The sequence below is a fragment of the Cornus florida genome, unplaced genomic scaffold (genome assembly GCF_030987335.1).
Source record: "Cornus florida cultivar Cherokee Brave unplaced genomic scaffold, ASM3098733v1 CherokeeBrave_3.0.0_Hap2_Chr08, whole genome shotgun sequence".
Taxonomy (NCBI): Eukaryota; Viridiplantae; Streptophyta; class Magnoliopsida; order Cornales; family Cornaceae; genus Cornus; species Cornus florida.
In genome coordinates this window covers 56,891,729-56,905,976 of record NW_026775578.1, presented here as the reverse complement: position 1 = coordinate 56,905,976, position 14,248 = coordinate 56,891,729, and the positions used below count along the sequence as shown (strand labels likewise).

The 14,248-nt window shown below is 33.1% G+C and overlaps 1 protein-coding gene across 1 annotated transcript; it reads right to left on the bottom strand.

The window, feature by feature from the left end:
• Window positions 1-10,767: 10,767 nt before the first annotated feature.
• Window positions 10,768-13,014, bottom strand: LOC132268658 (UPF0496 protein At3g49070). The gene is made up of 3 exons (XM_059769473.1): window positions 12,913-13,014; window positions 12,694-12,773; window positions 10,768-11,939 (listed from the first exon to the last, which is right to left on the bottom strand). Exons 2-3 carry the CDS (start codon window positions 12,740-12,742, stop codon window positions 10,849-10,851), a joined length of 1,140 nt encoding a protein of 379 aa, XP_059625456.1. The 5' UTR covers window positions 12,743-12,773; window positions 12,913-13,014; the 3' UTR covers window positions 10,768-10,848.
• Window positions 13,015-14,248: the final 1,234 nt, after the last annotated feature.

Here is a 14,248-nt window from a genome sequence, read left to right as displayed (position 1 = left end):
TCAATGTGTTTTTGCATCGCCATTATGCCGAATAGAGTCTGCAGATAGATGCATGAATACTAATTAAGCCGAACGTATATTCAAATAAGTTGAAGCACGAAAGCATTCTGAAATTAGCTAAGTGAAGAAAGAGAATTACCTTCGTTGCAGCCAAAGGAAAATGGTTGAACACCTCCTTCTGAGTCAAAGCCTTGGCCAACTCAATATCTTTAGGAGACCATAAATGCTTGTAGTAAGCCATAGCGGTTTGACCTTCTTTTAACATCGTGTCGTTCGACTGGACAATCGATCCATCTGAGTGAATGAATCGGGGGGTCCAAGGAATTGATCCTGAAAGAGAGGCATTAGCTCCACCAGACCCAGGAGGGACGATTGTCCTGTTCTAGGAAGATGTGGGCGTGCTCAGCCCAAAAGTTCGAGCGCGGTCAAAAGACCAAGGGAACATCATTAAGATTGGGTTCACTGTCAGGTTGGGGTCTTTTTCCTCGTTCTTTGTCCTGAGCAAATGCAATGATGGCCGAGGGGTTATTAACCCGGGGGGCAATGTTCGGATTAACAGGCGAGGCATTGGAGATTGGATTAGTGGCAATCACCACATCCGGAGTATTGTTGGACGTAGTGGCAGAAGAAGATGCCGAGGCTGGAGAAAGAGTCGGAGCAGGAGCGGCAATATTTCTAGGAGGGTCTTTCCTCCTGCTGAAGGAAGGAATCCGAAGTTGACTCATGGTGCTGCCGAGGAGTGAGATGTCAGCAAGGTTCTCAGACACAAGAAGTTCAGAATAGGAAGGAACGTTGTTCAGAACGTATTCCTTCAGGTAGTTGATCCTATCCCTACACATATCGTAGCTTAATTCGTTAAAAGGAATACCCAGGGAACAACATAGAAAAGTGCATAAACGAGGAGTGCAAACTTCACAAGGACAATCACTTTTGTGGGTTTTGTATTTTTGGTACGAGGAGACAGAACATTCACCAAAGGAGGTTGGGATAGGGTAATCCCTAGCAGCCGGAGCAAACCAGGCCCCTCTAACCCCAACTATGTTGTCCTTCCAACCTTTCTCCGAGTCAAGCTTGTCCTTACAGATTGACCTCTTTTTGATAGGGTAAAAATGATAATAGATGTCGTACAGTCTGATCTTATTGACCTTGTAACAAAGGAAAAGATCTATAATATCCAGATCCAGACCCCTATCACGGTTCAGAAGTAGCAGAACAGAAAGAACCCTAAGAAAATTGGGGTTCACCTGAAGAGGGGAAAGCCCCAACCTATTGAAAACGTAACTGAAGAAGAGGTGCAGAGGGAATCTAACAACATTTAGATGAAGAAGGGAAAACAAGATCTTGCTGGGAAGAAGGGCGGTGCCAGTCCTAATATCCACATTACTAAGGAACTCCCTAATGTGAATGTCACTGGGAAGGTGAAGTTTCATGCGAAGAACATCTAAATCGATGGGCATGGCGAAAGCGAGTAGAGATCACAAGGAAGTATGTAAAATTTTTGTTTTAAAAAAAAAGAAAGAAAAAGATAAAGGAAAGCGAAACTAACCTCGACAGAGTTGAAGTTCACAAAAGCACGGCAGGACAACTGAAAAGGGAAAATCTTGTGTGAGAATTCACCGACGAGGATTTAATTTGCTTGGAAGGGCCAACCAGTAGAGTTGATTGATAGTGATAAGTGATAGAGACAATAGAAAGATGTATGAGTATGGGCTCCTTAGTTTATAAAGACAAAGTGGACCCAAAAGCTGAGACGTCAGGAGACTGAAGGGTTTTCGAAATTCAAAACATTAATTCTTGAACCGACCACACACTCCCCCACGTGATCATCTTGAGCCGCCGAGTCATGATTGATTGCCATTAATAATCACACCCTAATTAATTAGGGAGTGATAATGGGGGCAGTTGAGGACACCAAGTACGGCGCGGATTGGATACGGCCCACATGACACAAAATGGGTCAAGTAGGTGATCCTGATCCGAACCAACTATTCTCAAGCTAGGCCCAAGATTGAATAGTGATGCTAAAGACTTGCTAAAAATTATCGAGTCCATGTCAAGGGAAGCTCGGAACATGGCCCAGTGCAAGGAATTAATTAGGAAACCTCTAGGATCATTGTAACAGTCTATAAATAGACTGAAAATAGAGGGAAAGAGGGGAGAAAAAATATTGAGGTGTAATGAAACTCTGTTGAAATAAAACGAGAAATTTCTTGCATCTTCAAGTTTGTAAGAAGAGAAAGAGTGTGTAATAAATTTTGATATAAAGATAGTTGTTCTTCGACTTGCCAAACCACGCAAATTTTGCTTATGCCTTTTATTTGTTCTATTTGGCAATGGTGTGTGCCGGATACTAACAAAATTTACACTCTCAAACATAATTTAAGGATTGATCTATGAATTATTCTACCATCTATAACTTTTATTGGATTTGAAACTAAATCGTGGCACTGGTTGTGTGATAACAATGAAAATTCTCCTATTCTACCAGCAAAAGTTGTATTTGCAACTTAGGTTATAGTGCGCTAATTAGGGATGGCCACGGATCGGATCGGATTGGATTAGGCATAAATCCTAATCCGATCCGCTCGCAACGGATTAGGAGATTTTGAATCTGCCACCAATCCGTTAGCCCACGGATCGAATTCGTGAAATAACGGATCGGATTAGATCCAATCCATGGATCTCATCTTCATCTTCATCTCCATCTCCATTTTTTTCTCCAATCTCCTCCTAGGGTTCATATGGTTACTTTTCACATGCGTCCAGTCCACTAACTTTCTTCTTCTCCGATCTCCTCTTAGGGGTCATTCTTTCTTCTTCGACTCTCTCTCACAATCATCATCATCAACAAATGAGACCGAGACCTTTCCATCATGTTGATTTTCTTCTTCAAATCATTCTCGATCTCATCGATTCATCATCAACGAGAACAAGAACAATCAGCTGTTGGTAGTCTCTGATTTCTTCAGTCGCAAGTGAACCCTAAATCCAAAAGAAATTCAAACCGATTCGACTGACTCTTCACTGGCCATGCGACCTTGGTTCGCTGTGATCTCCCTCTCGAGAGAAGACTTGTTCAATTCCAATCAACATTGTGGTCTCCAGATGCTTATTTCAGATCCAACTACCCCCAGTGTTCTAACACTGAAAAGATGAAGCTAATAGCTATGTGTGCTTAATAAATTATTTTTCTGATTTTTCTTTGCTCTACAAATCTGTCGGTGGTCCACTGGTCAACTCCCAAAGTAATAAATAATAAATAAATAATTATATTGTATAATATTAATATTATATATATATATATATATATATATATATATATATACGGATTAGCCACGGATCGAATTCACGGATCGGATCGAATTTTTGACAGGGTAATCCGTAATTCGATCCGTGAACTACGGATTCACATTTTTTTAATCCACCACCGATCCGTGGGTTTAGCAATCCGATCCGATCCGTACGGATTGGATCGGATTCACGGATTTTTTGCCCAGCCCTAGCACTAATGGGTTTGTTGGATGTTTTTACTATTTACACTGTTAAATATCATAATTTTTTCACAAATGATGTATGATCTTTATTGCAATGTTGTTTTTAGTATCTCCAATATGTCAAATTCATCTATAATATATATATATATATATATATGATCTTAATTTGATTCAATTATTTATGAATGATATTGGATTTAGTTTATTAGTATCTTCAATATGTAAAATTCAGGTCTCTATATATGATCTTTATTTGATTCAGTTATTTATGAATGATATTGGTTTCATTTTTGGTATTGGATTTAGTTTACAACCTTTTTAAATTATTCGTATGAGATTGTCCATTTTGAATGATTTTTCACAAAATAACTCATGTTCTAAGCATGAATAAACAATTAATATGACAATTTCTCAAGAATTATATGGAATGTGAGTGTGAGCATGAGATTCAACCTAATTTTTACTCTTTTTTGTTTTTATTTATGAAAAACGTCAAATAGTATATGCAATTTAGTAAACTCTACTAACCATTCACAGTAAACTTGAGGGTCATTTCCTTTATTTTCTCATGATATTTTTATTATTATTATTTTTGTTTGTGTACGTTTTGACCATTTTGGACATGGCGAATCTCAAAGTTCAGAAAATGACCATGCATGTCCAAACTCGAAGACAAGAGGAAATTGGGAAAAAAATAATAAAATGAAACAAAAGAAGGCAGATAAAAAAAATTGGCATAGTGAACTACAATAAAAAAATAATAATAATAATATATTGGATTTCAATGCAGTTCTAAAATAAGGGTAACACTTTTTGATGGTTAGGAAGGTGGTGGTAATTGTTTTGAATTTAGATTAGGAGCCAATGTATTCCAACTACACTAAAAGTCTTACTTTTGAAATATTTTTATTATTATTCAAGGAGTTAAGTGCAAAAAAACTCTCTCAATACGTACAAAATGCGCAAAAAATTCTTCTTGTTTTAATTTGTACAAATAATGACATTATGCGAATTTAACAATGGAAATATCCAAAAATTAAAAAATAATAAGGGACAAACAAAATATTCTCTCCCCTCTATTGCTCTATCCCTCTCTTTCTGGCAATATTTTTTCCCGGTGAACGACTCCACCATGAACTTGGACATACCGGCCAACTACACCACCGTGAACTGGCGAGATATTCCGGCAAATTATTTTCCTTTTTCTCTTTTTCTCCCTCTTCTTTTACATGTTACTTTCGCTCTGTATCGGTGCAAGTCTTCACCCTTTCCCTCTCTAAAACACTACCAGAAAAACAAAGTTTAATCCTCAAAAGTACTAAAATAGTAGTAATCAAAGAGTTCATTAATAGAAAAAGAGTATCAGATAAGTTATCAATTTATATATATATATATATAGTAGTGTTCAATTACTCCTTAGGAGCAAAAAATTGTATGCTCACTTTTAATTATAGCCTTTGATATAATCCTACGACAATTAGTTAATTAACTTTTTTTTTCTTTTTTCTTTATTTTAAGAAACTTACATTTTCTTTTTATATCATTAAATATGCCAGACAATTTATTAAAGTAAACATGAATAAAATTAATCAAAAAAGATTTATAAAATGGCGGTTAAATAAAGATTGATTGAGAAGTATTGATTATAATCAAAACTTAAATTTCAAGATTGATCCATGTTATATACTCAACTTAATAAAATATTTTGAATTTGTTCAGCAACTAATTTAGAATTAAGAGACTACTATTGGCTTCACAATTTTTTTTAAAAATGTCTTGCAAAACAACTCTTAATATACTATATATATCCATCCACATGTTCTCAGTGTTTTTTTTTTTTTTTGGGTAAATTAAATGTTTAAAGTGTTGATCCGATAAAAGCATGCCAAAATATGTATAATATCATTGCAAATTCAAAGTTTTTTTAAGGTCCTAAATTTATAGTATTCTAATGGAGAATTATGTTCTTTATTTATTTAAAATCATTTAGTATATGTTTTCATAATTTATCAATAGAATTGATAAAGTGTGGAAAGAAACTAAAACTGATAACTTTTAATTTTAAATTCTGGTTGCGAATCTAGCAAAAAAATAATCAAATTATTTTATTCTTATTTCCTTTAATAAATTGTCTAGTTCTGTCATTTTTCTTTAAGGATATTTAATGATATGGAAAGAAAATGTAAGTTTCTTAAAATAAAGAAAAACAAATTAATTAATTAATTACCGTATGATTATGTCTAAGGCTACAATTAGAAGTGAGTATATAATTTCTTACTTTCAGAAAGTAATCGAACACTACTCTGTATATATATAGGGTTATCACTTCGAATCGCCATAGAAGAATTGATAAATTCACTTCGAATTTCAGGGATCCATCAATGGCTTTACTGGGGTGAGTGGCGGCGACACTGAAACTCTTCAACCTCTCCATCTTTGTGACATTGGGTTTGGATTTGTTGGTTTATTCAAACTCGTAATGCAATATTATTGAGTAACTAAAGTATAAAGATATATATATAAATAGATTGTATCCATACAACATGGATATATGATTGTGAAAATATTAGAAAGATTGGGCAACAAACCATTTACGGTTAAGATGATTCAACTCATCAGATGACATTCTAATCCTAACTCGTATTTTAAGTAGCAAAGGTGAAACGTAATTAAATAATGGGTTGTATTTGGGAGTTCCACCATGGGTGCTTTAAAATTGAAATTAGAAAAAGTCATTTTAAAGTTTGAATTAATTTTTTTATTTATTTTAAAATTTTAATTTTGAGGTACATTTCAGTTCTCCCAATCACAATTTATGCATTGTTCTATGACTTACATATTCAACAACTTTTTATTGAATTTGAAACTATATTGTCACGATGAATGTGTGATTACAATGACAATTTTGATGACAATTCACCTCTCAAATATTCTATTTGTGACTTAGGTAACGGTCACTTATTGGTTTGTTGGATGGATGTATTTACACCACTAAATATCATTTATTTTTCAAAAACATTCTTCTTCTTCTTCTTCCATTTATTTATTTATTTATTTTATTTATTTTTTTTTTTGGAGTCTTTTTTGGTCTGCTTAGCAGTAGCCAATAACAAGAAAAATGTTTAAATTTGGTATGCCTGCAATAATTTAAACCTTACATCTCAGGATTTTACCTGGTGAAACCTCTCCACTAGAGGTTTGGGAAAGCCTAAATTTATACGAAAATTTAAATCCATATAAACTTTGGAAAATTATATACTACCTCAAGAGGTTTGTAAATAAATGGACTGAGTTTAACATGTATTCTCTGGCATTGCAAATTATTGACCAGAAATTAATTAACCTTTAGTGTGCTTGAGCCTCCCTAAATAAACAACTATGATAATTTTTTTTTTTTTTTTTTAAAGAAAGTATTTGTTTGATTAAATAAGAGACAAGTGCAAAATTCAAAGAACAGATTGACATTCCACCCGTATAGCTCTCTGAATCTTCTAATGTTTGACTAAACAACATTAATTACTATTTCTAAGCAAATGTTACACTAATTAACATCATTACCAAAGAACATAAATGGAAAATTAATAATCTATTATGATAGAAGGAAGTCTATTAATCAATATGTTTGACTAAATATGGATGGATTTAGGCGCACAATAACTCCTGCCAAATTTCCATGTGAATATATATATATAATAGATGGAGAAGCTGATCATAGTTTATAGTAGAAGAGATTCAAAGGTTGTTTTAATATCCTCCAACATCTCAAATCCAACTATTAAACCACTAGTTCATGAAATATGTGGGGAATCAAAAGATCCATTTTGGATGAATTTTCACAAAATAATACAAAAATGACAATGTTGTAAATTTGTAGGCGTGAATAACAAATTAATATGACAATTTACCAAGAATGAAATATAATGCGACTATGACCATTTGATTCAACCTAATTTATATATATTTTTTAATAAGAAAAAGGTCAAATGGTACGAAAAATTTAGAAAACTACACTAACCATTCATCTTTCTCTAATGACTTTTTCAGTACCTTTTAGGGTGTGACAAATTTTGAGACGAAAGCATGTGTCCAGAAAATGGTAATATATATTCAAATTCAAACAAATTAAACGTAATTCATAATTAATTTTTTTTTTTTTTTAAAAAAAAGACAAAAAAATTTGCATATTGGAACTAGAACGAAAAAAATAAATAAAATATTGAATTTCAGTAAACTTCTAAAATAATGGTAAAACATGTAACAAATGGTTAGAAAAGTGGTAGTAATGGATTTGAAATTAGACTAGGAGCCCAGATATTCCAAACTGGATCCAAAATCTCTTCGATTACAAGCTTTCTAGCTCTATTGATGGTCATAAAACACACTAAAAATGCTCTTCCAACTCATCAAAGCAAGTGCAAAATCATCTTGTCTCATAGTGACGGGTTTCATCGGATGTCAAATAAGTGATTAAGTCAATTAAAAAAATTAAATAACTAAATTTTTCACCAGAGCAAATTCGAAAAAAAATAATAAAATGAAACAAAAGAAGGGATAGATAAGAAAATTTGGCATATTGAACTAGAATAAATATATATATATATATATTGGATTTCAATGCACTTCTAAAATAATGGTAACACTTGTTAATAAATGGTTAGGAAGGTGGTGGTAATTGTTTTGAATTTAGATTAGGAGCCAATATATTCCAACTAGGATCCAAATGATCATACTTGGTGCAGCCACTAGCATTGCTACACTTGTCGTAGAAGTCTTACTTTTGAAATATTTTTATTATTATTTAAGTTCTAAAGTACTAAATCTTACCTTTTTACCCTTACTAAATTACATATAGTTTTACTACATTAGATATAAAATTTAGATTCAAAATTTCATATATACTCTTACAAATTTTGAAATAAAATTTGAATAAAAAAAATACATGTTAATCATTTTCTTTAATAGAAAAATTAATTTTATTTATTTTTTACTAAAATCGTGTATTCTACAGAGTAGTGTTTGAATTTAATTTAATTTCATTTAGATTAATTATTATTTGAACTCGTAATTCTTCAAACTCGTAATGCAATATTATTGACCAACTAAAATGTAAAGATATATTTAAATATATTATATATAGATAGATTGTATCCATGCAACATGAATATATGATTGTGAAAAGATTAGAAGGATTGGGCAACAAACCATTTAGGGTAAGACGGTTCATTACAGAAGGATTCATTTGATAACATCCTAATGCTAACTCATATTTTATCAAGTGGCAAAGGTGAAACGTAATTGAATAATGGGTTGTATTTGGGAGTAGGGGTGCTTTAAAATTGAAATTGGAAAAAGGTGATTTTAAAGTTTGAATTAATTTTTTAATTTATTTTAAAATTTTAATTCTAAGATACCGTTTCAATTCTCCCAATCACAATCTATATGAAAATTTAAATCCATATAACCTTTGGATTTTGTAACATCTTAAGAGGTTTGTAAATAAATGGACTGAGTTTGTGTTCATGCTTATGTGCCATTCATTCTGGCATTGCAAATTATTGACCAGAAATTAACCTTTAGTGTTCTTGAGCATACTGGGAGTTTCGGGTTTAACACCAATATTTTAGCAATAAATCCAATAAATCTTAGCGTAGTGCTTCGTGTATTGATTTTTTTGGAAAGGAAGTGTATGCGAATTATTTATTTTAAGAATAGGCTGGATCTGCTGTACTTTTTCGTTATAACTAAGAAATATATGTGCATGATCTCGCGACTTACGTCTGCATAAATAAACAACTATGATAATTTATGAATAAATTTTTTTGAAAGAAAGTATTTGTTTGATTGAATAAGAGACAAATGCAAAATTCAATTGAACTCTGTGTAATTTTGTATTTTAATTTTATAAAAAGTACAGGTAAGATTGACATTTTCAAATATTTACATTCTCATTCACATTGTTTTACTTTTGGTAACCACCTAACCATCATAGCCGTGGCAAATAGATTTTATATTGTTCTAATTTTAGAAAATATTGTTGGCTCTTGCTCTAGTACCACTCTTAAAAATAGTGGTTTAGATACACCCATATCACTCAATACAATATTTGTAAGAGAATAAAATGGAAGAAATATTTTTATTTCACTTAATTCCAACTTATTCTCCTATACCAAACCATTGGTAGAGTATATGAATATATAAAAAGGTCTTAAGAACATATATTTATCAATTACATATAAATACCTAAAACTCTCATTTCTCCCATTAACATAAATTTTAATAGGCATAACTCCCATTAATATAATATTTAGTGAATATAACTCCTACTAACATATTATTTAGTGGACATATATAACTCCCTTGCTTGTCGATTTTATGTGACCTTCAACCTCACACTAATTCCCATGAACACAATTTACTACCACATTTACTACCACTAACATGTAACGAAATGCACACATACACCATGCATGTAAAATAGTTAAAAAATACTTGAATAACAAAATACACCATGTTTAGATAATATGGTACTCGGAGCTACGAATCCTGTTGAGAACATTCCAATCGTATACCTTTCAAAATCTTCTGATGTTCATTAATTACCATTTCTAAGAAAATGTTACACCAGACATCATTACCAAGGAATGAAAAAAATAAAATAAAATAGTTCTCTTAGTGGAAGATACATCATAGAAGCTAAATTAGTCCATTAGTGACCATCTTTGACTAAATGAGTGGATTGTTGTGTAGTTCTCAATTTAATTTTATGGGTCACAAAGTCGTACAACATTTTCATGCGAATACACGTAGACAGAGGTCTCAAATCTAACTCTTTGTAAATGGACTTGATTTCATTTTGATATTAAGATTTACTTCATAACATTTTAAATCATTAGTTCATAAAATATGTGTGGAATGAAATGGTCCATTTTGGATGAATTTTCACAAAATAACACAAAAATGACCATGTTGTAAACTTGTAGGCATGAATAACAAATTAATATGACAATTCATCAAGAATGAACTATAATGCAACTATGACCATCTGATTCAACCAAATTTATATATATTTTTTAATATGAAAAAGGTCAGATGGTATGTACAATTTAGAAAACTATACTAACCATTCACCCTTCTCTAATGACTTTTTCGATTCCTTTTGGGGTGTAACAAATCTCGAAATACAAACACACATCTAGAAAATGGCAATGCATATTTAAATTCGAACACATTAAAAGTAATTCATAATTTATTTTTTTCAAAAAAAATTTGCATATTGGAATTAGAATTAAAAAAGTAAATAAAATATTGGATTTCAGTACACTTCTAAAATAATGGTAGAACATGTAACATATGGTTAGGAAGGTGATAGTAATGGTTTTGAAATTAGACTAGGAGCCCAGAGATTCCAACCTGGATCCAAAATCTCTTGCATTACAAGGTTTCTAGCTCTATTGATGGTCATAAAACACAAGTACAAATGCTCTTCCAACTCATCAACCAGTTCTCTAAAGCTTGCGTCATCCATTTTCAGCTGGCGCGCCACTTCTCCGCTGGCTTGGAACCGGTCTTCTCCCCGCTTAAGCCAAAATCTAACCGTGGCTCGCATATGCTCCAGCTCATCATTTAGCCGAGCCACGAGCCGACCTATCATGTCCAAGTCTCTATTCAATATGTAAGTCCCTTTTGCGGCTGTATCAAGCTGAGCTGACAGCCTAGCTAGCTTCCTTGTCGAAACCAGCCTAGCTACCATAATACTTGGAGCAGCAACAAGCATTGCTAAACCATGACCTAGGGCAACTACTGTTAATGAAGCTGTTAAAGCCACAAGAAAAATAGCCAAGCCATGTTTCACCATTTTCTTTATCCGGAGTTTGGCTCGAACTTTGTCACGGCTTGATTCAAGCCGCTTGATCAATTCGGAGCAAGTGTCTTGTACGGCTTGAAAGCAACGCGGAGATGAAGCCGTTGGGACAATTGGGTTGAAGGAGTTGGAGAATTTGGTTAGACGGGTTAGAACTTTGGGCAAATGAGTTATGGACGAGACTCGAACGGTTTCAAGGGATTCTAAAATGCTTCTGATAGATCGATATTTGACACGTGTATGATCAATATTCTTTAACAAAAGGCCGCATAGGAGAGAAGCTTCAGCGGTTGCGGAGAAATAATCATATAATAGGGTGTGGTTTTCAAGATGGTTTTGGGTCAAAGCCAGGATCCGAGTTACAGTGGGTTGATCTGGATCCAAGAGATGCTCCACGAAGAGCCGGTAGGATGGGAGCCGAGCTGCTGTGGTGTTCCCCATGGTATTACATGTGGCAGAATCTCCATTGCTTAATGCAAGGACACGTGTCCAGAATTCGTTGTATGATTCGGTACGAAATGCATTAGCATATTCTTCTCGGAGATCCAAGTCGGTCGAATGGTTCGGATTGTCCAGCCGGGTTACTGTAAGTCACAAACAACAATTTCATGAGATTGTAATTCATAGATAGCTTAGCACCATATGCAAATGTGGGATGCACTTATATAGTTTTTCCCAAGACCAAATTAATGTCCACTTTTATATCAGCCTCAACGGTCCAACTCACATATCTAAAAAGCATGTTATATGCCAGGCCCAACCCAGCTCATGGAAATCTTTACTCGGTGTTGCCGAAGTGGTAAAGAGGCAGGTTCAAGTGCCTCCACCCTATGCTCTTAGATTTAAATTTATTTTTTCTTAAATCTCACTAGCTCCTAACTCTCTAACTATTGCCAAGTAAAAAAAAAAAACCACCACAAAGCAATAATATGGACTAATAATATTCAACTTTACACCTCTTATGGTGAGTGTTCACAAGTCTTAACCCAAACTTTTAAATTTTTAGATTACAATAACCACTAAGCAATAATAATACATGAAGATAGTAATCATATGTAAATGCTAGTCCAGATGATATCATATCATGTACAACATACGGATTAATATTGGAATTATTGGACCATAAAGTTCACAATTATTTATCAAACAAACTAAACCAATATGATACATATTATGATCACACGTGCAAACAACCTTAACAAAAGAAAAAATATTGTTCATCGAACCACAAGTTGTTTGCTGCAGTTTATTATAGTTTTTCCATTTTTTTCGTGTTATTCAAAATCATAGAAGCATACCAAAAAATAATAATAATAAAATATCAATTGAATTCAATACCATTGCACGAAAACAATTTTTTGATTCGGACATTAATTTTGATCTTCATTCCGTTTTGCCAAATGCAAATTCCAACAATACTGCAAAGAACAGCCAACCAATTAGGATTCAAATTATATAACAATAACTAAGCAAAGAGAAGGAGATTAGAATGAGAAAAAGAAAGAAAAAAAAAGAAAGAAAATGGAAGAATGAAAATGAGATGGGTGATGAACATACCTTTCAATTACCGAGTATCGGAGAGGTATTTTAGGGTTTAATAGCTAAGTTTTTCTGATGAGTGTGGGGACGAACTAGAGGAAATAAAAGAGGACATTTATAACACTACAACGTTTTTTCTTGCTTTGGCTTGCAAGAAAAAGGAAATTTATATTAGTGGTTTTCATTGAGTGCTTGCAATGCAAGGGAAATACACACACATACATATATATATATATATATATATATATATATATATATATATGCTTTTGATACTTAGAAGTAAAATGGAAGATTCTCAGTCCATGAAAGGCAAAAATTGTGGGGGTGGGAGGTGGTTGCAACTTTAAAGACAAGTCATAGGATGATAGATTTGTGATGACATGATGACTTACTATTTCAGTTTCCAATATTTTCCCATATACTTGCATTGCTACAGTGCTATTCCATCTCTGATGGCACTTCTTAGTTATTAAAAACATGTCTTGCTTCAATTGTCAGGATAATATATACATACATATATACATATTTATATAATTACTGTGAGATAAGTATATATGTGGATGTGATTTTTGTTCGTGGTGAGAGAAATTCCGAGTGCATGATTGCGTCATTTCGGTCAATCACAAGTGATCGTGCAAGCAAAAAAAATTTTTAAATAAAGCTGATACATTTAATTACATGACAGGTGGTGATTGATCATGGCCATATAATCTTCGACCAAGTAATAATTTGTCGCTAAGTATTCAAATTCTCTTCAAGTGGCAGTTTTCCAATGCTTTAGAATCTTTTCATTTTGTGAAATGACAACACACCCAATTCTTCCGAAGGCCGTTTGTAGGCTCTTACAAAATAATTTTCACTGGAGACTTTCTAAAATGTTATTTATACTTTTCAACACATTATATTTATTTTTTAACAAATTATATATATTTTGCGATACAATAATTTTCAACACGTTATATCTGTTTTTTAACCAATATTAAATTTTATGTCTGAATCTGGGGGGTTAAAAATAAGCCTGGTTTTTTATTAGGCTCAAGATTATCTACGTTGTTCTGGGTCAATCCATTCATTCAATAGGCCCAAACCCATGCGTTGACCGAGTTTTACTCTTCTTGTTTCCCATGACTTAGGTCAGTGGCCCATTTCAATTTACATTCATTTATGTACAATCGTCCTTTGGGCTGGCCTTGGCCCAACCCATGGTCTACTCTCTCCAATCACTTTCGGGATTAACATAGGAGGTCTGTTTGGCCACCCCATCCAGTGAGTGTCTCTCTCAACCAACCACACCACTATTCAAAGAATTCAAAATATTTTATATGTTCTTTAGTTCGTCGTTAACAAAAATGTG